Source organism: Vanessa cardui, chromosome 12 (genome assembly GCF_905220365.1).
Source record: "Vanessa cardui chromosome 12, ilVanCard2.1, whole genome shotgun sequence".
Lineage (NCBI taxonomy): Eukaryota > Metazoa > Arthropoda > Insecta > Lepidoptera > Nymphalidae > Vanessa > Vanessa cardui.
In genome coordinates this window covers 9,931,588-9,957,340 of record NC_061134.1, presented here as the reverse complement: position 1 = coordinate 9,957,340, position 25,753 = coordinate 9,931,588, and the positions used below count along the sequence as shown (strand labels likewise).

At 31.0% G+C, this 25,753-nt stretch overlaps 3 protein-coding genes across 3 annotated transcripts; all 3 read left to right on the top strand.

The window, feature by feature from the left end:
- Window positions 1-2,086: 2,086 nt before the first annotated feature.
- Window positions 2,087-3,832, top strand: LOC124534256 (larval cuticle protein LCP-17-like). Its single transcript, XM_047110003.1, has 4 exons — window positions 2,087-2,213; window positions 2,700-2,897; window positions 3,077-3,181; window positions 3,590-3,832. Exons 1-4 carry the CDS (start codon window positions 2,211-2,213, stop codon window positions 3,698-3,700), a joined length of 417 nt encoding a protein of 138 aa, XP_046965959.1. The 5' UTR covers window positions 2,087-2,210; the 3' UTR covers window positions 3,701-3,832.
- A 7,715-nt stretch (window positions 3,833-11,547) lies between these two features.
- Window positions 11,548-13,543, top strand: LOC124534264 (larval cuticle protein LCP-17-like). The gene is made up of 4 exons (XM_047110013.1): window positions 11,548-11,674; window positions 12,005-12,202; window positions 12,768-12,872; window positions 13,299-13,543. The coding sequence occupies exons 1-4, from the start codon at window positions 11,672-11,674 to the stop codon at window positions 13,407-13,409; spliced, it is 417 nt and encodes a 138-aa protein (XP_046965969.1). The 5' UTR covers window positions 11,548-11,671; the 3' UTR covers window positions 13,410-13,543.
- Window positions 13,544-23,485: 9,942 nt separating this feature from the next.
- Window positions 23,486-25,534, top strand: LOC124534265 (larval cuticle protein LCP-17-like). The gene is made up of 4 exons (XM_047110014.1): window positions 23,486-23,578; window positions 23,976-24,164; window positions 24,789-24,893; window positions 25,341-25,534. The coding sequence occupies exons 1-4, from the start codon at window positions 23,576-23,578 to the stop codon at window positions 25,437-25,439; spliced, it is 396 nt and encodes a 131-aa protein (XP_046965970.1). The 5' UTR covers window positions 23,486-23,575; the 3' UTR covers window positions 25,440-25,534.
- Window positions 25,535-25,753: the final 219 nt, after the last annotated feature.

The following is a 25,753-nucleotide window of genomic DNA, read 5'->3' as shown; positions in this document are numbered from 1 at the left end:
AATTCGGAAAGTAAAGTTAAAAAAAAAAACAATATTTATAAATAAATGTAGTTTTCGTGTCGATTTTAATCTACTTCCAGTCATTTTTGTATCGGTTCAGCAAGAATGATCTGATGATAGAATCAAGAGATAAATAAAAGAAAAATTACTTTCATTTTGCTTATTCCGAACTACAGCATATACTCGTACCTACTTTAATCTTTCAAAAGCGTCTGATACTATGAAAAGCGCAATATTTCAATGCCCTTCTTACTTAATTTAACTTAATTGTAACAGGTCAGATGTCGATCAAATTTTGGAGTTTATTCGACCACGCCGTTCTTATTCGACTTGGTGATTGCACGTTTCAGAATTTTATATTACATTCATTGCATCGAACTTGCATAAGGATTCTTTAAGATATGTATAATTTCAATTACCGTCGCGCTAAAATTATTACTCTTTAAGTACTATGAGATAGAGAGATCAGTGATAGAGCTTTGTGCCAACTCGCTTGGGTGGGTACCACCCACCTATCAGGTTTCCTTTTTTTATGCTTTCACGTTTTAACTACTAAACTGATCATTACGAAACTATCACGATGTATGGTTTGGAGAAACGAATAGAAGACCTGATACCTCATCATAAGAGTATGAAGTCGAGGAATTTATTGAATGATAAACACAATTTAAGGTCAGTAGTGTTTGCTAGGGTTTAAAACAGAAATTAATTTAAATTTAAATTAAGATTGTCTATATAAAAGTAATATAATGGTTCCATAATAAATATGCACATAGTAAGTATATAATTGCTTATTTTTTTATTGTCAACGTCCGCCTTGTATCAGATACAATTAATTTTTAAACTTCAACTTAAAAACAGGCTCTCTCACTCTTAAGTACTAATTACTTTTATGCAATACCATACATCTACATACAAATGAGGTTTGTAATGTTATTTGTCAAAGTTAACCAATATATCGTAGGCAAAGAGTATAAAGGTCAGAACCTTCGGATGTTTATAATTGCTATTTATTTTTTATACACAATTATAGTATGACACAACTTAGATGTATATAATATATATGTCATATGATATTACAAGTAAATATTGGTAATTTGGGATAGCGTACTTAATTCGGATGTGATCGGTTTTACGAATTTTGCCGATGTTACATCTAAGTTGTGTCGTACTATACACATATCTACACATGCTGGATACAGGATTATTTGACCTTGAATCACTAAATAGAACCAGAGCTTCACGCTTACCTACTCGTCTTGCATACATTTAGCCAAATATCACACATTCTGATATAATAATACTACTTAAATTGTCAAAGATTATAAAATATGAAACATTTCTTCGGTATATCATTGTTTAATACCTAATTTAATTCGATAATAATAATGATGTATTTAAAAAAAATTAAAGAATGGTAGTTTTGGTGGAGAAAATCTTTGATTTTTATGTACGAATAAAATTTTTCTGGCTTAGTTGCATGAATATAATTCAAATTTATTTATTCAATGTAGATATATATAATTCAAATTAACACATAAAAAGCACAGCTGCTCAAGGTCGTTCTCTTAAGATACTTACCTTATATTAACAGCTGATGAAAATACCTTTTAATCTATATCTACATATAAAAGCAAAATACCACTCACTGATTGATCACGGAATCTCAGAAATTATAACAATAAGTAAAATGGGGATTGGAAGTGTGTGTTTTCTGTTAATTTCTTATTATATACTGAGTCCGAGGTGCCATTATTTTTAATGGGTACTTTAGACATGTAGATATATCTCACTGAGATCTTTAACAACGATGGGAATAATAATAAATTATTTCCAAAATACTTTTAAGTACATATTTAACTTCTCGAAAGTTTTGACATAACTTATCTTGAAATCTAATAAAAAACTTGATTCCAATTAAATTATATTCATGTATTTTCAATTGTAACTAACAAAAAATTAAAACTTTTTTTACATATCTTAAGACATATCTAATTAATATTATTTTTTTGACATTTTCGAGTACAGAATAGGCATTAAAGTAAATATAATGAATGCTTTTATTTTAATACTCCTTGAACAGGTACGACAAGTTCACGCAAAACAAGAAGATAATGAATTCGCATCTTGATTCCGATGTTACCTATATAAAGCCGGCGTCGAAATTTTTTAGTCAGACTGTCACTCAGCCCCGATAACCCACTTACAAAATGGTAAGAGCTTTATTCGTCTTCGCTATTACGTCTGTTGTTGTAACTACTATAATTCTGTGATATGTCGGAAAAGTTCAAGTTTGAAAATGCATAACTTTGTCGTCAAATCGTCAATCTAATTAAGTAAATTACATACATATATAGTTACATATAATTGTTTAAAAAATCCCGTGATCAAATCAAATCAAATCAAATCAATTTTATTCAAGTAAACTTCACAATATCGTCAATAATCAAATACCACCACTATCAATTATCAATTAGTATATAAAAATCATATTTCAAAATGGCTGTATATTTCATGACCGCGTGGAATGGTGCTACTATTTCCTGGTCTTCTTTACTTTACCATTTGATAATTATATCATAATTTTATTGAACCTCTTTCAACTAGAAACGACGCAGTTTGCTTTATAGCATTTCAAGAAGGACAGTTCCCATTTTGTATTACAATACTAATTATTTTTATTATCGATCTGGTTTCAGAAATTCCTAGTTGTCCTCGCCGTCGCCGTGGCCTGTGCCGCCGCTGACGTCTCACACATCGTCAAATCTGACGAATCCCAGGCCCCCATCGTGAGGTCCGACTACGAAATCCAACCCCAGGGCGACTTCCAGTACGCATACGAAACCGGCAATGGCATCGTCTCCCAAGCTGAAGGTGTTGTGAAGAACCCAGCCTCCGTAAGTACAAAAGAAGTAGAAATATATCGTTGAAAATTGTGTATCATTAAACAATAATGTAAGCGCCATTCTTTGCCAAATATTTGTTAATAAAACATATCATAAAACTTTACTTTTCTTTCAAGAATTTTATTTCTTTCAAATAATTTGCAATTCATTGTAATATTATTTTGTTTTAGGAAAACGCCGCTCTCGAAGTTAAGGGTACCGTCAGGTACACCGCCCCCGATGGTACCCCCATCAGCTACGAGTACGTCGCCAACGAGAACGGATTCCAACCCACTGTAAGTACTTTTAATGGTGCAAGTTTGTTTATTTTTACGCACATAGTTTCAATTTACTATTTGAAATGATCTTAAGACATTTATAAACAACTAATTTTTAATGTTAACAAATCATCTGTTTAGCATTAAAAAACAAACCTTGATCTTTAAATCATTGTTATAACAGTATATCATTAAGCCGCAGGTTATACTCGCAAACGTCTGATGTAACAAACTCGAGTTTGGATTCCAATTTTAAATAATATTTGAAATCTGATAAAATTTTTGTAACAATTTTTCGAAAATTTCCCATGGTTCATATATTTAGATTCTCCTTGCATAGATTATCTAATTCACTAACTTTTTAATAGTAGTGATTACATGAACTATTTTGAATATTTCTAATATATTTTTTATGTTTGTTCACAGGGTAGCCACCTCCCCGTCCCACCCCCAATCCCAGAGCTGATCCTCCGCAGTCTCCAGTACATCGCTGACCACCCAGCCCCCGTCGTCCCCGTCGTCAAGAAGACCGTTTAAGCTGACCACCGCCTTATTACGAACACTGCCCTATAGATAGTTTGTTGGACAACACGATTAACCGACGTTTTTGTTTGTTTTTGTTTTAAGCATTGTAAAATGTAAGAAACGACTTGGTAATATAGTGTGATAGAAAAGTTTATGCTTATTTTTTCATCACCTGATACTTAGGTGTGTGAACTCAATAAGTAGAAATAACATATTATATATACATCATCTTCCTGCCCTTATCCGAATTTACTTGCGGTGAGCACAGCGTCATCACACAAGTAACATTATTTCCAGCCATATCATCTTTCACACAATCCATCCATCGTTTCATTGGTCGTCCACTTTCTCTATATCCATCCACGTTCATGTTCAAGATCTTAAATTAATTATCCATATAACGTTAATTACTTCTTATTATGTATATATGCATCAATACGAATTCTTTACATATAATTGTCAATATTTGACAATTCAAAAAGGCCCTTACATGTTAAAGGAATAACATAAAGTCTATGTCTGTTCTGAAGGTTTTAAATCTCATAGATTTACAGTTTACTTCCTATATATAAAACTATAAACCTTAAAGTAAAGTAACAGCCCGTAAATTTCCCACTACTGGGTTAAGGCCTACTCTCCTATTAAGGAGAAGGTTCAGAACATATTCCACCACGCTCTTCCAATGCGGGTTGGTGGAATGCACATGTGGCAGAATTTCCATGAAATTAGACACATACACACATACATATACACATAAACCTTATTTATTTATAATATAGAACAATACCATATAAATACTTCATATGACAACATTACTTGATATATCTATTCCTAGGTCAGATTTTATTCATCTCAACATTATTTATCGTCCTTGAAATTTTCTCGTTAAAAAATTAAGTATATTCCTCAATATATGATTAAGTATTCTATACATATAATAGTCAAAGTCAGAGTCAAAAATTTTATTCAAAATAGAAGTATTTACACTTTCTTATTGATTGTCGAAAATCTACCACCGGTTCGGAATATAATACCTCAGACCTGAGAAGAACTGGCGAAAGAAACTATATATTTTTTTCTATAATGTCAGTTTACAATATACAGTAATAAACATATTCTTGTTATTTGAAACAGCCTAGAGGTGATCATCTCATCCCCGCAGTCAACTAGAAAGTCATTAGTGCTGTAATATCCTTTAGCACACAAACGCTCTTTAACGATTTTTTGAATTTTATAATTGAATATTGTTGAACGTTTTCTGGGATCCTGTTGTAAAAACGTATACATTGCCCTAAAAAAGAGTTACTAACCCTGTGTAATCGGGTACTAGGCGTAACAAGTTTATTCTTGTTCCTAGTATTAATGGAATGTACGTCACAATTTTTGGGAAAATCATTTATGTCTTTGCGTACATACATAACATTATCAAAAACAAATTGAGAAGCGACAGTCATTATTTTAATTTCTTTAAATTTACATCTTAACGAATATTTTGGGCCCAAGTTATAAATTGCAGGAATAACCCTTTTCTGCAGTACAAAAATAGTATTAATTTCAGCTGCATTACCCCATACGACATAATACTGTGGAAATAGCTAAAATACACAAGGCGAGCCGTATTCACATCAGTCAAAAGTCTAATCTTTTTTACCGCATAGGCTGCAGAGCCGAGTCTATTCGCCAATTTACTTATATGGGGGTCCCATTGGAACTTAGAGTCTATTGTCATAGCAAGGAACTCTGTTGAATCTAATACACCTAATGCGCTTAAAAGTACATTCGGTTTGACACATCGTACATTGGGAGTAGTGAATTTAATACATTTTTTCTTTTTACTATTTAACATTAAATTATTGACACTAAAACAATGTACTATTTCCGAGAGAGCATTGCTCACATCGTCATACATTAAAAGACGTCTTTTTATTTTAAAAAATTGAAGAAGTATCGTCAGCAAACGATACTATCTCGAGTTTTTCACCTAAGAGATGTGGTAGATCATTTATATAAGCAAGAAAGAGAAATGGTCCAAGAATTGATCCTTGAGGGACCCCAGTAACCTGAGCCACGGGAGATCTCTTTCAATTTACATCAACCCTCTGAATTCGATTGCTTAGATACGAAATCAGAAGACTGAGTGCAGTGTCCCTGACTCCATAATGTCGTAGCTTCCTGACCAAGGTTTCGTATTACACACAATCAAAGGCCTTAGATAAATCACAAAAAATCCCTAAAGCATCCTGTGATTCTTCCCAGGCCCTGTAAATATTAATTTTTAGCCAGCATTCCACCAGCGTCAGTTGTCGAGCGACCCCTTAAAAATAAATTTGGAGTGTCTGTTTGTCCCGCTTTTTACTAAATGAGCATATACCAAAATAACATGTTTACTGTTTTTGTCTGCCCGTCTTCTTATTCCGGCTAATCTCTGGAACGAACGGATAGATTTCGACTGATACTAGCAGATAGCTGATGTAACAAGAAGCAACTTAGGCTTCTTTGAATTAGTAAATAAGTTATAATAAAAGCTGCGAATTGAGCAATAATTCTATAAAATTTAGCGATTCATAAGTTGTAATTCTTTTCTTGTAGTTTTTGATATGCAGCAACGAAATGATGGAATAACATAAAACCCCCCCTTTAGCAGTCAAAAACCTTGTACGCGTTTCGTATCAAATATAAGTTATATTTATATAATTTGCAACTTCATGCGTCATAAATATTATTCTTCATCTCTTTTTAATTATTATTATTTATTTTTTTACTACTCGCTGGAACTTGCTATTTTTGCTACAATTTTTGTTTAAAATGACTAATTATTGTTTCTATTAATTCAAAACTATTATTTTATTATTTTTGCGGTTCGTTTTGAATTTACTTTAGAACCTTCCATTTATTTATTTCTGTTTAATTATAAACGACATCTTGAATTATAATACGTAAATATATAATGTATTTGTTAATATAATATTCTTATTATTTTACATAACTATAATAAATTTTTATTCAACACTTTGTCACGGCTTCTTATAGTTATGAGTTAATGTTGTTAGTTAGTTAATGTTAAATATTTCCTATGATATTACATTTTTTTGTGTTTTTATTTTTTTTAATCATACATCAAACTCGAAATATTATAAAGAATTTGTCTTTCTCTCACAAATTATTTTTGTGAATTCCATGTAAGTTTACCAGTATGAAAAATATTTAAGTAATGTTTATCTTAAAACAAGAAATATCCTTTAAAACATAATTTATATGTAGGTAATTTAGATATTTCTGAAAAAATACAATACAATGCAAAAAAAGTATTTATATAACAGAAATTTAATAAATTTGTTTTGGCAAAATGTAGAAATCTTCGAAATTTAACTGTAAAAAACGGAAACTTGTAATGCTGTATAATGTATATCTTTTTGTATATTAACTTAAATTCAAAATTTCGCGTTAAATTGTGTCAATATATATATGTATAATACATAAAAATAATCTACCTCTTATATATTCTACTTTTGGTTATATTCAATATATCTATTGAATAGGACAAAAGGTCGTTTGAAATATCAACGTACGTTTAATAGAATAACTTATTAAAAATTAATGCTTCGCTATTAGAGATGATATTATGATAATATACCCAATCAATATAACATAAAACATCGTTCGCTAGTCATTGAAAAATAACATTGCACTTTGACGTTAATAATTATAACGGATGCCTAATTTTAATTTACCTCAATACTAAACTTTAATGCGGCTAACATGTACCTAATATATAGATCTGAAACGAAACAAGATGAATAACAAACCCACCGAACCGATATTTCATAATAATTAAAAAAATAAATAAACTGAAACGTGAAAATAATTGTAGTCCAATTTTTATTAAAGTTAGGAATATCTTTACCAATGACAGTTTTATGAATCTTAGTAAGAATCAGGAAAAATATCCAGGAATACTTTTATTTCATAGTTTTCGTAACAAACATTATTATTACGCATGGTAAGCGGTGGCCCAGGCATTGGCGCCATAAGAAATTTTAAACTTTCGCCGATGTGTAATATTTTTTTTAAAACGAAACACTCTAGGGGATTTCCTAAGAAATTATTCATCAAATTATTAAGTTTTGATGTTCAGAATGCTGAACTGAATAATACATTCTAATGAGAATATCCAATATCTTTATATTACCTACCCATTGCACAAAGCCCTTGCTACTAGGCTCCATTCCGACTTCATATCGTTAAAATTTATTTATTTTTGTCTACTGGTGATTTTTCATTGATATACAAGAACATTATATAGTATATTTAATTTAAATACATACAGAGTAATGAAAAATCCAGTCTCTTCCCGCATAGTGACTGGATGACCTCTGCCTAAAACAGAACTAAATGTAATTCTTAGGACGAGGCTTTTAGGCTCATGATGTCCTCAAATTAAAATTGTTTTATTTACTAAATTTGAGAATTGAGAAATTAATAAAGGTATTTTATTTATTTATTTAATGAAAAATCAATCAGAGGCAAACATAACTTGATTGAAATAAATACGTGTAAATGTATCAATCCATTTTAATTAGATAACGAATATTGTTAACATTTGAAACAACGTAAAACTTTATAAAGTGAATAATACAATTAGTCCTGTATAACTATTTTTTTTTTCTTTTATAATTAATGAAGCCGATGAAACTTTGAATTCTCACGCGATGTCCGAAGGAGAAATTCACCAGCCAGGATTAATCCAAGCAATCCTTCGAAACATTCCCTGTAAACAATGCGGTAGATGATGCATGACCTAGAATAGAAAAATCGTATTCAAGGCTTAGAAAAAAAAAAACCAAAATCGGCGAAGTGTTCGTTACTTATCTTTACTTATATTTAGAAGAATTATATATGCAAAGATAAGTGTGGCTAAGCATACACACTTTCTATCTCCTGACAGAACTACATAAGCCAATTGGAAAACGCGCAAGGGTGGTTTCGATCAAAGTACGACACGACAGATGAAAAATAAAAGGCTTTGTAATAATTTTTTTCTATACTAGTTTTATTGTGCCACGATACTTCACGTAGAGTCCTTTAATATATACAAATATGAATTTAAAATAGTTACAGTATAAATCGACCGCTTGAAACTACCAAGCGAGAATACTAGCAGCATTTCGCCCGTTGAATCGCACTTCCGATCGTCTGGGCAAAAACGAACCAGCACTCCTTTCACTAATAGGGGCAATAGTAAGGTGTTATAATTTTAATGCAGCTTTTGCACTGCTCTTCCAAGGGCCAAGTCAATAGCAAATCTACAGTATTGGCACCAAATGGTTGGTGGATCATAATAAATTCATCATTCATTTCTAAATATAAATACACGTGAAATTAATACAAATTATATTAGGAACATTATAGAAAACATGTTTTTCTTTTGTAGCGATATCCGTACTCATGTTTTGATACAAATGTTAGTCATACTTAAAGGAATATGCCATTAATATGCAGACTTTGTATATATTGTCATTCGAAAGACCTTTACGAATCGTTTCAAAGCTATAACGCATGTTTTCTCAAAAGCCATCGACTGTGTGTGTAAAATTAATTTCATTTATCTATACATATAACAAAATTAGAGTGTCTTTTTGTAATATTGAAATAACCGTTTTTTACTATATGCATTTGTATGTATATGCCACCGTAAGATTACATCAATCAATTTGCAATAAAATATAAACAATTTCGATAGTTCACAATACATATTTCGGTTAGGTTAGGTTAGGTTAGAGTTTTTATAATTTAATTGAAATTTACTTTGATAGAATGTAAAATACCGAATAATATATAATAATAATTAACTTGAATTACAATCGCGCACAAAGTTAGTCGCACAGCTTGTGTCATTAATAAATGTCACATTGTGTGTTAAAACAATAACTTGTTGCTTGTACCAATGTTTCATAAATTGAATGACTAGCAGAAAACTTCAAACTAATGAAACGAATATTAGCATTTTTATTAAGTACTAGCTGTACCCGCGACCTTGTAGTCCTTTCAATTTAACAAAATAAAAATATTATTGTAGCCTAAGTTACTCCCTATTATATCAGTTATCTGCCAGTGAAAGTCCCGTCAAAATAGGTCCAGCCGTTCCAGAGATTAGGGAACAAACAGACAGAAAGATAAAAATTGTAAAAAATGTTATTTTGGTATATTTAGTATATGTACGGTACATATGCATCGAGTAAAAAGGGGCTATTTTAATATTACAAACAGACACTCCAATTTTACTATATGTATAGATTGTAAGTACTGAAGTGGACCAGTGGAATACACATGTAGCAGAATTTCTATGAAATTGGACACATGCAGGTTACCTCGCGATGTTTTCCTTCGCCGAGCACGAGATGAATTAAAGCACAAACTAAGCACATGAATATTCAATGGAGCTTGCCTATATTTGAATCCGATTTTTGATTCTAACCACTAGGCCATCTCAGCTCTTAATTTAATACGTGTTAATATTAACCGATGAATCTGAGTTTCGCCTCGTAACCGAGATTTCATGTCCTTAACTTGATTTTTTTAATGTTATTATTATTTCTCAAAAAACTCACTATTCGTGACGTTGTTATAAACACATTTATAAAAATGAATCAAATTATTTTAATACGAATTATTTTATTTTAATATACCTGCTATCTGCATGTTATTGCCAGGTAATTCAATTTGCAAATTGATTTCAAGAAGTTTGTATTGAACTCTACAGCGACTTCTCAATGATTGATTCGGAGTTTCTCTTTGTTGATTAGTTATTCTTAGTGTTATTTTTGTTCTTGAGTTTTGGGTTATTCAACTGGTTCGAATGGTATTTGGTCAGTTTGTTCTTAATTTGGTAATTTCAATCTTCGGATATTATTTCCAGATATTGGATCAATATATTCGAAAATCAAATCAAAATCAAAATAAACTTTATTCAAGAAGACTTACACAAGCACATTTGAATCGTCATTTCACAATTAAGTGAAGCTACCACCGGTTCGGAAAGTAGATTCTACGGATAAGAACCGGCAAGAAACTCAGTAGTTTCGTGCCGGTATTGATATCTTAATCCATTTTAATTTTTATTCATACATTTTGTTGACAATTGCATGACTCAAATGATAACAGAAGTCTGCATCACATTGAAATAATACACTTAAATATAATTCTGAAATTAACTCCACTATTTATTTTAAAAGGAAATAAGCGGCAGATTTCCCGGACTGGAAAATTTACGGAATGTTCATTTCACCGTTAATATATGATGATGATGGTGATGTATGATGAGGTTACAAGACCTTTAAATCGATGATTCTAAGTTCAAATCCAGGAAGCAAGCAAGCATGAATGTGCTTAATTTGTGCTTATAATAAAATCTCGGTGTTGAAGAAAACTTCATGAGTCAACAACTACCCATGGCCTACCCATAGCATGGGTAGTGGCATTCGAGTGCGATGTCAGTCTAATATAAGATTTTTTTTAATATAAAATATATTCTTCTGTATTATTTGTATCGGTTGACATGTATTTTTTTTAAGTGTAGCGTATACATATTAAATACAATTCAATTAATTCATTTCATTAGTGCCGTAATACCATAGAAAGAATAGATTGAGTTTCATTTGTTTTAATTATGTGTTTTCTCCCTTTCTCTTATAAACACAGACATTAGAATTTTCATACTTTAATGTAATGTGACTTTACAATATTTAAAAATGTATAGCTTAACATATCGACTTGTCTTCAACATTTGCGGAACATTGATTAATTAATAAATGCACAATATTAATAAATGTCATTATGTATAGAACTGAATTGAACAGGTACGACGGGTTCACGCAAAACAAGAAGATAATGAATTCGCATCTTGATTCCGATGTTACCTATATAAAGCCGGCGTCGAAATTTTTTAGTCAGACTGTCAATCAGACCCGATAACCCACTTACAAAATGGTAAGAGCTTTATTCGTCTTCGCTATTACGTCTGTTGTTGTAACTACTATAATTCTGTGATATGTCGGAAAAGTACATGTTTGTTACATACATAACTTTGTCGTCAAATCGTCAATCTAATTAAGTAAATTACACGCATATATCGTTTCTTTTACATATAATTGTGATCAATTAGTATATAAAAATCGAAATTTAAAACATCTGTCTAATTTACGACCGCGTGGAATGGTGTCAGCATTTCCTAGTCTTCTTTTCTTTACTATTCGCTTTATACATTTCAAAGAGAAGAGTTCTGGTATTTTCTTTTTCAATTCTATCATCTTGTTTCAGAAATTCCTAGTTGTCCTCGCCGTCGCCGTGGCCTGTGCCGCCGCTGACGTCTCACACGTCGTCAGGTCTGACGAATCCCAGGCCCCCATCGTGAGGTCCGACTACGAAATCCAACCCCAGGGCGACTTCCAGTACGCATACGAAACCGGCAATGGCATCGTCTCCCAAGCTGAAGGTGTTGTGAAGAACCCAGCCTCTGTAAGTTAAAACTATGAAAAAAAGTATAAATTCGTTCATTAAAACATATCAATATTATTAGCTGACTTAAATACACATTTCAAAGTATAACAGAATTTTTCAAATTAATTAACTAATTACATTCGAAACTCATACATAAAAAAATTCGACCTCGAAGTCACAAGGATCTTTAGTCTCATTTCACAATTGATTAAATTAAATTGGAAGCTTTAGAGAGTTATTTTAATGATTGTATCGGGAGAGGCCGAGAGCTGGCAAATTATTCGTTAAATTAACAATAAATTTTACTTTGTTACAAGCAAGTATTGCGAAAACTGATAAATTAAATATTAATTAAAACATTACTTATCTTAAAGCGACATTTTCTGCTTTAAGTTAAATACTAGCGCAAAACCAAATATTTGATGCAGCGCTAAATCAATAGAAAATAAATAATTAAGATTATTTGTGAACGGAACTGCTACAATAAATAAAATTTTCTAAGTTTAGCTTTTACACTTTATTAGATTTACTGAGTTAATTCACGATCACAGATAACATATATGATTGTATTATTTTATTTTAGGAAAACGCCGCTCTCGAAGTTAAGGGTACCGTCAGGTACACCGCCCCCGATGGTACCCCCATCAGCTACGAGTACGTCGCCAACGAGAACGGATTCCAACCCACTGTAAGTACTTTTAATGGTGCAAGTTTGTTTATTTTAAATAAAATTACACATCATATATTTTAATAATTGAAAAAATCATTAGGTTTTTTAATTAATGACTGAAGTTAAACTTCGGAATGTTTATTAAAAAATCATCAATACAGCATTAAACAATAAACCTTGATCTTTGAATCATTGTCAAAATAATATATCATTAAATCGCACGTTATTCAAACGTCTTAAGTAACAAACTGGATTTTAGATTCCAAATTTAAATAACATTTTGTATTATCTGATATTTACTTTTTTTTTATATTTCGAAGAACCTACAAAATTGATTTACGTCGTTTGATGCTTGTTCAACACACTGATTTTTTTTAAAGAATAATTGAAAATATATAAACAATGTCAGATGTTTCTAATATATTTTTTATGTTTGTTTTACAGGGTAGCCACCTCCCCGTCCCACCCCCAATCCCAGAGCTGATCCTCCGTGGTCTCCAGTACATCGCTGACCACCCAGCCCCCGTCGTCCCCGTCGTCAAGAAGACCGTTTAAGCTGACCACCGCCTTATTGCGAACACTGCCCTATAGATAGTTTGTTGGACAACACGATTATAACCGACGTTTGTTTGTTTATTGTTTTATAAAATGTAAGAAACGATTTGGTAATATAGTGTGATACAAAAGTTTATGTCTCATTTTTATAATACCTCGAAAAAACAGTTTAAGGTAAATAATTATACTCATAAAATAAAATAAATCTATAATATTTATTAGAAAATAATATAATAAAACGTGCACTAAAATAAATAGCAATTGTGACGACCATATTATTAATGAGAAATGAGGTCGAACTTTATTCTTAACTTTATTCTTTGACCGGATTATACAGCGTGATTATTTTCTAAGCCAATGTACCGATACGCTTTTATAACACATGCGAAAAAAAATAACGATAGTAGTCGTGTTTTGATCCCATAGATTAACAAGTTTATTTTGCTTGTAGTAGCGAACGCCACCGTAGCGCTATCTGAACTCAAAGTCTAAAAATCTTTACATTGGAGTTATTTAGGTGCTTTTCCTTTTAAAGTCAGTTTTATCGAAATTTTATGATAGAAAAGATGAATGTTAAATACTTTGATAGAAAATAGTTTCAAGGCACATCATCTAATTTCGAATGACTGTTCTATGAATCAGTAAAGTAAAGTAACAGTCTGTACATTTCCCACTGCTTAGACAAGGCCTCCTCTACCATTAAGGAGAGAGTTTGGAACATATACTACCACGCTGTTCCAATGCAGGTTGGTGGAATGCACATGTGATAGAATTTCGATGAAATTAGACTGTTCTATGAATACAATAAACGATAACTTGTTGACAATTTGTCAAATCTTTGCACACATAAAAGCCAAAAAAAAAACATATGTTAACGTAAGAATTACTTAAATTAGTCCATATAAGTAATTACTTTTAAAATATAGCTAATCAACAAAAAAGTGTACTAGTAGCATTTCCTAGTTGAATAGTATTTTCGATACTCTAGGCGAAAAATTAACCAATGGGAACGTTCAGTCGAAAAGTGACTTTTAAGGGTAAAGCGTTTTAAGTGACCTGACTCTTTACTTAATGAATCCTGAATTTTTTCGCTTGTTAAATCTTGTATCACACACTTAGTGTACCGTGAACCAGTGGCGAATCCTAAAATTTTATTTGTGAAGTTCCTAAGGGAGATCGTCATTGGCGTACTTTACTGTACAGGTAACTTTGGCCTTTGTAACATTTAAATGAATGGAGTATTTAAAATTTGTGAACATATTCCCTAAAATACGGAAGAGAAAAAGGCCAATGCATAGTCAAATATTGAGAGTCAATTTTTTGTGTATTTTAAGGTTTCATAGCCGTTTCCAAACATTACGTTTTTACATTAGCTTCCCTAAAATAAATCCAACCAAAAACATTAAATGTAAAAAAATGCCAAGCCTCTCGCTGCAGTCTTTCCATCGTAAAAAGTTTTGAGATCACATAGAAGCCAAGTCCTATTCAAATTGTTATGTAGTTATAAATCAACATTTAGTAATTGTATCAATAGTTTTCTTTCTATTATAATTATACTGACTTGGCAATGAGCACAAGAAGAAACAAATAAAATGGCATATTTGGAGGACTTGAAAGTTACACACACATAGTCGTTTCCAAACATAACGTTTTTACATTAGCTTCCCTAAAATAAATCAATACCTAGATTAAAAAAAAAAAACAAAAAAACAGTTTGTGTTTCTGCTTTTCTAGATCTGGAACGGCTAACAATTTTTGAAGTGTAGTTGGAGCTGAATTGTCCAAATTAATTTAGTAAATCCATACCTACCATTCCATATATGTTTGTCAAACAAAAGCCCGCTTATATAAAACTAAAAAGGTTTATATTGTTAATAACATGTGAAGGAAACTAACATATTATCAATTAATAATTAATTAATTAATCAACGTTTGCGTTTAGTACAAATTGTGATATTGACGCATTTCATTCAGTGTGTGTAGCTAACTAGGTATTAAATTTCCGATGAAATGGTATATTATATTAGTAAAGCGGGTAATAGCAAATTGATAATGTGGGAGAACTAAATAGCATCTTTATTTTCCTGCTTTGCAAAGTAGGGAAGTTCGTGGAATAAGATTCTCCTTGAGGAGTCCTAGCAGTGAGACTTTTTCGATCACCAACTAGGATATGCAAAACTTATTATTATTAACAATGCAAAATTTCCAGTAAATATGAAAATTCTCAGTATTAGTAATTATAAATTTTCTTGGAAAGGTTTCTTAGTTAACGAGAAACTCATTCAATTTTACATTAAACTTCATTTAACTTCAATTTTAAAGTATATTCTAATTAAAAACTTTTTTGAATTTTATAAGAATTCATCACGGAAGCAGGCCTTACCAATCTATATATATAAAATAACAAGTCCTGACTGACTGATTCATCATCGCCCAGCGTAAACTATTAAAGTTAGGGACTTGAAATTTAGTGAGTAGAATTAATTTATTGAGTAGACACCCACTAAGAAAGGAATTTTGGAAATTCTACCCCTAAAGGGGTGAAATGAGGGTTGAAAGTTTGTATGGTAGTCCGTCATTTTTTTAAGTTAGAGACATGAAATTATTTTTGGGAAACTGGTTAGGAATGGGTATATATTTATTTGAGGATTTTGGATATTCTAACTAACTAGGCTTGAAATGGATGTCGAAATTTCGTATAGGTATAGGTTAGTCCGTCATTTTTAAGTTAGAACATTGTCGTGTCAATAATATTACTGAGGGATTTAAGATCTCCAAAATTATGCAACGGCACCAGACTAATAGTTACGGCACTCCATAATTGATGATGGATGGATAGATGAGAAACAGTATAATACATCTGTTAAGTTCAAAAAATTATAGTTAAAGACAATTTAAAAAGCACAAGGTCAAATCTTTAAAATGGACTCCATGGAAATTTATAAACCACCACTTTACATAGAGATCTTAAATTAGCTTAATATTTTAAATTACTCGATTAAGTTATGTATAATCATTTTTCACGCGAGCAAAGTCACGGACAATAGTTAGTATAAGTATATCATTATAAATAGGAATTTTCATTTGTTTTCTTTTATCGATTCACGAAAAACTGACTGCACCGATTATGGGTACAGGGTGAGGATTATACCTACATAGTGTCTATAGTTATAGTACATATTATAGTTGAGAATTCTGCCTACATACTTAGTATAATATATATAATAAATTGATTATCAGAACAGAAAGGACGCTATTATTTACACCCGCGAGCGTCGATAAGCACCTTTAAAATTTACTGGCCTGATTATAAATACCAGGAAATAGAAAATGAACCCATGTTTTGTTTAAAGACCCATGTTTTGTTTACATATTCCCTGTATACGCTGTGATGATGTAGCCTTCCTGACTAGTTGGCTTTTTTGGAGCAAAGCATAATTTTAGGTTACAGCTTATTAGCTTGATTTAGTGTTTATTTGGCATACGATAGCTTAGCTTGATATAAATTGTATATAAGATATCACAGTAACAGCCAAATTTTATCTCGTGAGAAGTAGCGGGAGGAATTAGTTAAATAAATAATACGATAATTTTAAACGAGCCTATTTATTTCTATAGTAACAGATGCTTCTACAGAACTTTAATTTTATCTTGCAAATATATATAATTTATTGTTTAGCAAGTTTTTAAAACTCGTTTATAGCGAATTAACGAAATGCCATTAGAAGAAAATTAAAAATATATAAAATATATTGTTTGAAATATGTACCGAGTGTTCCGTAGGTATATCGAGCTTTTTACATTTGAATATTAATGAAACTAAATTTTTATGAGAAGAAAATATCGTTAAGAAACGAATATGTTTCTACGATATGAATTTATTGTTATTATCGATACAATTAAATCAATAACGCATAGTACTTTCAGCGATGGATATATATTATATTTTGCTAGATTTGAGACCTTTAAATTCGACCAAGATTGCCCATGACCTTTCCCCAACATCTTGAAAAAAAGAAACATTTTTTGCAATGGCTTAATTATACGCTATTAGAATTGTATTCGGCTATTTTTTATTGCTTTTTTACGCTCTTATTACTTTTTAGATATTTAACTTCTTAAAACCTCCAATTCACGTGCGTTTAAAAAGTCACTGAAGTAATTATTAAAGTTATGACAAATTAAGAAATCAGCCCAAAATATAAGGCGAGGAATTCCGTATTTACACTTTTCTACTAATTAAATTACACAGTTACTGTTTAATTAATTAAGAAAAACTATTTCATGTTAATTATAATTAGTGTTTAAACAAACTTTGAAACCATTAGTTGTGTAAACTTTTTGGTTCTATTAACATTTTACTGAAATAAAGTGAACTAGGTCTTTTAAAAGGGGTCAGTTTTATTTGTCATCCTCCTCATCAGGCCAGATAAAGGATATGCTAATGAACTATAGAGCATTTATTATTACGGTATTTTTTATGCTATCAACTTGAAAATTGTATTAAGAATAATTAAAGTTTATTTTTACTTCTAACTAAAAACTAAAATTCATTGACACATATAGGTTTTTTAAATGTTTTATTATTTTTATTATTTATTTGTTATATTAATACAAGATTGCGGGTTAAAACCCCAACAAGAATTATTGATTTTTGGCATGTTTAATTCAAGTTTCAATTCTCATCGGTGGGGAATGGGGAGAAATCTCCATGTAACTAAGGAAACCCAAGAGACACAGTGGTGTAACAAACTCCAAATCTTCTCTTAAACTGAAGAGCCGTATTAGCTTAGCAGTGGGTTATTTATTATATATGTTCTTATAATTTATTTTTCATTATTTATTTATTTTTTACTCATATATAATACATTTTTAAATATAAAATACAGAGGCCAACCAGTGGCGGGAACAGGGTCCAAGCCACCGGTGGTCAGGGCTCCAGCGAGAGGAACTTCCTCATAATACGCGCCGTGCCGAGGAGTACTGCCTTCTGCATCAGGTAATAATTATATTTAAAAACAATTAAAATAAAATTTTATTAGAACCGATTTGTTTTCTGGTAATTATTCTGTCGTAAAATTTACTGAGTACCTTACGAGTGAACCCTAAAAAGCACTAAGTATTATCGTGATATTTTTTTTTTATATTTATAATTCTATATTTAAATATATTTTTTGTCAGCGTATCTGTTACTATGCAGAATTATTCGGACGGTTTTTAAATAGGTTTTTTTTTTTTTTTCCAATACAAAACGTCTGACCTATTGCCTTATAAAATATTAATTTTGGGACAGCGATATGTCAGTGATAATTTTCAATAATTAAAACCAAAATCTATTACACGTGGTGGGTTTTTTATTTATTTATTAGATATATTTAGTCGGTGTCAATACAATGACAAGAACGAATGATGTTATAATAATGTTTTTAATATAATTAATAAAAAATCTAAGTTTCGTGGTGTATTCTTTAAGCAAATATTAGTTCTATCTCATTTTTTTTAGCTGTATCTGGTAATATAATTCTTTATTTTTACATACCAAATTTTTAAACAGATTAAGAAATTCTTAACTATTAGAATAAAAATTACAACCGTAATCTTTAACGCTGTGGTAGATAAACAATTTATTTATAACAAAGTCTTCCTTATATTTTATAGTACCTAATATCTAAGACTCTGCTAAAAGAATGCGAGTAGTTTATTTACAATTATATTGTTTACCTCTAGGTTGTGAAAACTTTTCTTCGTGTCAGTGACAGAATAAGGTAAAACATAAGAATGAACACACTATTTATGACTACAAATAATAAAATCGAAATAAAAATTTGATGAGCGTGATTTGAATCAATTTTAATGATGCATCCCGGGATTCAAAGCCTATTTTTTTAACACAAAGTCATGCCTAGCTCATGAGACAGAGACTGTGTATTATAAATATGAATATGATGAAAAAGAGTAACTACGGAGTTCCTTGCCGGTTCTTCTCGGTAGAACCTACTTTACGGTTCACTTAAAACAGCTGTTAAATGACGATTAAAAAGTGCTTGCAAAAGCCTACTTGAATAAAGTATATTTTTTATGAGATCATCTTGCTGCCCTTCCAAATTATCGCCTGAAAATCACTTTGCTGTATTAATAATTAATTATAAGAAGTGATTAATAGCTAAGTTTCCCATATAAATCGTGTTAACTAAACAAAAGGAAGTTGTTAAACGTAACTACTTAAATGATCTAGAATTTTTAAGATTAGAAATTATTTAAGATTTTCAACTACAGTATTATTCAAATTAAAAGTTCAAATTTAAAGGTGAATGAATATTTTGTTGGTTCAGACATAACGCAGTCTTAATGCCATGATGCAATAAATGATTATAATCTATTATGTCATATTTTAGAAACAACAAAACATTATCTACAATCGATATTGGCTTTTGTTAATCGATTAACATTCAACCTAGGATTGTATAATCTGTGGAAAAATAAAGAAGTTATATTCGACGGTAATAAAATAGTGGCCTTCTAATTTATCACACCGATAGATATAATTCACAAATTCATGAATTGACATCTATATGTATAAAAGTTTTAGGAAATGATATGTTCTACAATACATTTGTCGACTATTAGATGCATCCCAAGCTAATTGAATATGCCTTTCATGTCAATTTAAAATAGCAAAAGAATACCTTAACTTTATAGCGAACAATACAATTTCATTTATTTATAAACCTATCAATGTTTACGATAAAATTACACAGCGCGTTAAGTAGCTTCGCGTAATACAACACATTACTCGAAATCATTCGATAAATAAATTCCAGAATAATTACGAAATGCACTAATGGACCAATGTCAAAAAACGATACTATTCAAAAGCAATAATGATAATTATTTTGAATCGTCATATAAAAAGGGAGCCAAACTTAACTAAGCCGCACAGTCTATAAAAGTGACTGTGGGTTTCACACATATTTGCATTATACATATGCCATATGAAATGTCCATCTCCAATGTCCAAGGTCCGTGAAAAAATTAGCGTCATCTTAATTTCCTCGCATAATAATCGCATTCACCTAAGTATATTTAAATGAATAGAGTGGTTTTTACCCAAACTGAACAAATTTGCTCAAAGCAATTACGTATCGTGAATTTGCAGTTCGGTGATGTATGTTGAACGTAACCAAGATAACGACGTGACTCGTAATACATTGCAGTACAAATTAATCTGTCAGACTATATGGCCAATATATTTGACAATTGGTATCCCTCGTGACAGTTAGAACTTAAACCATAATGTTATCTTGGGTTGAGACCAAACTTAGTCCAATACGATGAAGTTTGAATACGAGTACAAAGTACATTATTAATTTCTATATAAGCTATAATACAAGAAAGTTTCAATAAAAAAATATAACATTTCTCTTTGACACTTGGTACAATCACTTTGGTACAATCTTGATTGAGCACAGTTCTTCACCGAGGTCTATTTATAGCTTTTTAAAAATGAAATCAAAATCAGTTTACAATTGGAAAAGTCATCGAGGAACACAAGAAAATGAAAAAACAGATCAAATTGTGACATTCCATTTTTAAATTTAAGATGGAAAAATAACAGTGTATACAGCAATATTTTACTTTCAGATATTCTATAGTCGTAAATACTATCTTATTATGATTGTAATAAGCTGTTAATGTTGAAAAGAGAAACTTTTGATCGTAATGCGGCCTTATAGCAACTTGTAAACGGAAGAAGGGTACCTGAGACAAATAAAATACAAAATCTAAAATATAGATTGAGTACATATTCAGTGCTTTATTATTTAATTATATAAATAAGGTATAACTTGCTTGATTACGTATTTCCCATATTTAAATTGTTGTCTCATCTTATGTTCATTGATCATAACATAATGATTTCTTATTATTAGAATGTCAAGTACTGATAAGTGTTACTTACGAGCAAGTGCTTAAAGGGATAACACTTTTTTTTTACAACTCACATACATCGCTCTGATCCCAATGTAAGTAGCTAGAGCACTTGTGTTATGGAAATTAGAAGTAACGACGGTACCACAAACACCCAGACCCAAGACAACATAGAAAACTAATGGTAATCTACATCGACTTGGCTGGGAATCGAACCCAGGACCTCAGAGGCGTACCCATGAAAGCCGGTGTACACACCACTCGACCATGGAGGTTGTCGATAACACTTATAACAATGATCTGATTTTATATCAAGTTAGACAGTTTAAGGCAGGCTAAAACATATAGGCACGAAATTGGTAGTATATTAGATGCCGTATTTATTTTTCACAGTGTCACTGTCTGTAGACGAAGGCCACGCTTAATCAAATGGACGACTTATATTATTTTATTATGAATGAATATATCATAATTATAATATGGATATTGATAAAACCTTGTTTTTAATTGAAAGGAACGTTGTGAATGGAATCTCGGTCAAATCAGATTATAAATCAAAATAATTATGTATTATACGTAATTTTGAAATATATTCATAAAGACTATAAAATAACGAAATAAGTCTAAAACAGACAACAAAGAAACGAGCTTAAATATTTCGATGTAACTTAATACTTCTTGACAAGGTTATATATTATAACATGTCATTATAAGACTACCATTTATCTCAGGGTACCGTTCGCCTAACATTGTTTGAATGAACAACTATAATTATTACTAACGTTTTTATCATTAATATAACATAAAAAGATAATAAACTACTCCGGATTCATTAAGGTTATTTATCTAGGAATTCTAGTTGGATGATATTTATATTGATATATAACTGCAGGGTTCTTGCATCAAGGATATAATATCTTATTTCCCAAGGTTAGTGGTCCATTTCCGAAGTAATTATGCAAAATCCTACGAAAAATATAGTTTAACAGTAGTCTCTTACAAGAAACCTGGTCATATTACAAGATTATATTGTATGAAGCTACCACAGGTTCGGAATCTAAATTCTGCTGACAAGGATCAGTAAAGAGAACTTACGATTTAGTATCAGCCGTTTGGAAAATCACCCTTATGACAACCATAGAATACTGATAAGCAGTTTTTCAAAATCATAAAGTAATAATTTCTATTTTTGGCGTCAACTTAAAGAAAACATTCATGATTATGAAATCATTGTTGAAATTTTACTATAGAATTGAAATCCTGCCCCTGAGAATTCTCAAATCTACTAAAAGTTAGCAAATAAAATCTATAAATCTGAACAAATGTTTACACTACATGAAATGGAACACCTATATTAGTCGTGTGGCCGAACCAAGTCGATACAAATGGTATTCCTGAAAAAAATCAATTTCATCTGTATCTCAATAAAATGGGTTTTACATATTATAAGGCTTTGCTCAAGTTCCCGTAAAAGTTCATTATGATGACCGTGATTTTATTGGTTTGTTTGGAACTCAGAACTTTATCCCAATACAACGTCCGGGGGACAAACATATTTCTAACGATAAAAACCACCTATCTGGGTATAATTCAATAGTTCCTTGTTCGAGGCCAAATAAGCCTGAGGGCACAAGAAACATAGCTTTGGGCTTAAGACTGGCGGTGCATTGACACTATGAGTACTGATTTATGCGTCATGATGTGACTTTCACCAGTTGGCACATATGCCATAAGCTCGTCTAAATATATTTATTCTAACTAGCTCAGACTTTTATTTTGGTGATTTAAAATTACATTTGTTAAAAAAATCTGGATCGCAGCACTCCTATCGAGTTCGATATATATCATCCCTAAAACACACACTAAAATTGCCATCATATCTGTTCAGCTGTTTTGGGGGAAATAGCTATATACGTACATGACAACTTTTTTCAATATAAATATATAGTTATCAAATATTTTAACAATAAGGAAAATAAGTATATTATTCCCAATTTTATAAATGATCACATATTAACATTTTTATGAACTGACCGCATGTGTTGTATAAAAAAACTAACACTCGTGTTCACCTTGTGAAAAAAAAATCAAATCACATTGAAGATCCAAGCTTCTTTGTTGCAAAATAATTTAAATGTCGATACATAGACCCATAATAAAGTGATTCCATCGAGTATAAAACGCGTGATGATAATTTTATAATCACAGTTACACATCGTCTGCTAACTTTGACACACATCATGGTGAGTGAGGATTCAGGACCTACTATGAGAATTAGACTATCCAATATTTATCTAAAATATTATTAACATAGAGTCTAGAACTATTATAACTGGGATAATAAAATAACAGCGAAAATATTTTGTGCATAATTAGTGCAAGCACAAGGTCAACATTGAGGTTATCCAAAAAAATGTACCCAACACTCTTTGACCTTTTTAGTTGTGTCATCAATGTAATAATGATTATTTATAAACAATGTAAATAATATAATCGTATACTGTTAATGCTTAATAATTGTTGTTTTTTTTATATTTGATTTTGATTATAATTCAATAAATTTGAGAAGTTGTAGGACTCAAATAAAGGAATTAAGTAACATTAACTAATTTTAATTTTTGCATTTTTTATATTTTCCAGAAATCCTTTGTAGCAATCCTCGCCCTAGTGGCCGTCGTCGCTGCTGATGTTTCCCACCTCTCCCGGGAAGCTGCTGCTGAAATTATCCAACAGGACGCCGATGTCTTCCCCGACCAATACAAATACCAATTCCAAACCAGCAATGGAATTAGTGCCCAAGAGAGCGGTGTTATAAAGAACCCTGGTCGCGTAAGTATATTTAATATTACGCCATTATAGATTGTAGAGTTTTTGTGCGCTAAGACTTGAAATAAAAACATGTCTCTCTGATATTTACTTTCCCTATTGCCAATAGTATCATTCTATCAGAAAATTTCTTGTAAACGTATCCACAAAGTAAAAAAATAAGTAATTGAATGCACCCAAACACGTTTTACAATAAAACAGAGTAAGGTAAATTTAGTAATATCAAAATCATTTTAATATCTTAACTCCTTTTAAAAGTGTAATTCTATAAATTACTAATTACTATATAACCGAGGTTAAATCATGAGACATTTACAAAGCAGATGAGCTTATAGTCGAAATATGTACATAAATTAAAATGTACAACCTTGATATTTTCCTTAAGGTCAGGTCACTCTTAAGTATATTTAAATTACAATAAATTCCAAATAACACTGTCTGACCGCGTGCTCACATAATTTATTTAATTTCTCATCTACTACACTATTGTATTATCACAAAACATCTAAACTCTTAGATAAAGTGTACTTAAAAAGAAAAGATATAAATGTATTTACTTATGACATTATTGTTAATTACTAAAGTTGATCGTATACGTTATTCAATGCAATCTGATTCCCAATACAGGAAGACGAGGCTCTTGAAGTACAAGGCTCAAACTCCTACACCGGTGATGATGGCCAAGTATACTCTCTGAAATACGTCGCCAACGAGAACGGATACCAACCCGAGGTAAGATAAACTTATGCAACCTTTTTGCTCAAAACTTTTTTTCGATTTACGTGACATTTAAATCTCTCAACTAATTATTGACTTAGAATGTAATAGCGATTGATTGATGAAATATTAATTTATTATATTCAAATGAAGAACCCACGTATCTTACGCAAACGTACCCACTGCATTCCGTCTAGGTCAAACGATGATATACCTACTGTTTAATTCAGATTCAGCATCGTGGGATCTAAAGGTGACAGGCCATATATGACAGATTGGAAAGTAATCAATCGTGTTACAATAGTATTGAATTCGACTTTGCACTTAGTGTTTAATATAGGAGTACTTGTAACTTCGTCGTCTTACAGAAGAATAAGTTTTATGACAGGATTATGATGAAAGAATGTCCTTTGTGTGAGTTCGGGTGTCATTGTCTCTGCTAATTATACTTTTATTCAACAGGGAAGCCACTTACCCGTCCCCCACCCAATCCCAGAGTACATCCTTAGGTCGATTGCATACAACGCAGCACACGCCAAGGTTGAAGCCACCAGGAACTAATTTTAAAACTTAGAATATTACAAATTTCACTGCCATATATTTGATAACTCTAGTCGCGTATTTTGTGATGGAGCAATAAAGTTCTTATCCTTAAACTGTATTTTCATTAAACATATACACTTTATTATTTTATACTAATCTTTATTGTCGGAATTTGATAGTTCTATTTTAATCTGTTGTGCTTCGTATATTAATTTGGATTCATCGAAAGATCGACTTTTATGAATAGACTCAATTGAGTTAAATGATTATTTAGAATTTTTGAAAGTATTTGAGAAACTATCTTTTGTACATATATATACTTAACCAAAAAT

Coding starts and splice junctions, on each gene's coding strand:
- LOC124534256 (XM_047110003.1), top strand. Junction 2,898..3,076: donor TTGTGAAGAACCCAGCCTCC/GTAAGTACAAAA, acceptor ATTTTGTTTTAG/GAAAACGCCGCTCTCGAAGT. Junction 3,182..3,589: donor AGAACGGATTCCAACCCACT/GTAAGTACTTTT, acceptor GTTTGTTCACAG/GGTAGCCACCTCCCCGTCCC.
- LOC124534264 (XM_047110013.1), top strand. Junction 12,203..12,767: donor TTGTGAAGAACCCAGCCTCT/GTAAGTTAAAAC, acceptor ATTTTATTTTAG/GAAAACGCCGCTCTCGAAGT. Junction 12,873..13,298: donor AGAACGGATTCCAACCCACT/GTAAGTACTTTT, acceptor TTTGTTTTACAG/GGTAGCCACCTCCCCGTCCC.
- LOC124534265 (XM_047110014.1), top strand. Junction 24,165..24,788: donor TTATAAAGAACCCTGGTCGC/GTAAGTATATTT, acceptor TTCCCAATACAG/GAAGACGAGGCTCTTGAAGT. Junction 24,894..25,340: donor AGAACGGATACCAACCCGAG/GTAAGATAAACT, acceptor TTTATTCAACAG/GGAAGCCACTTACCCGTCCC.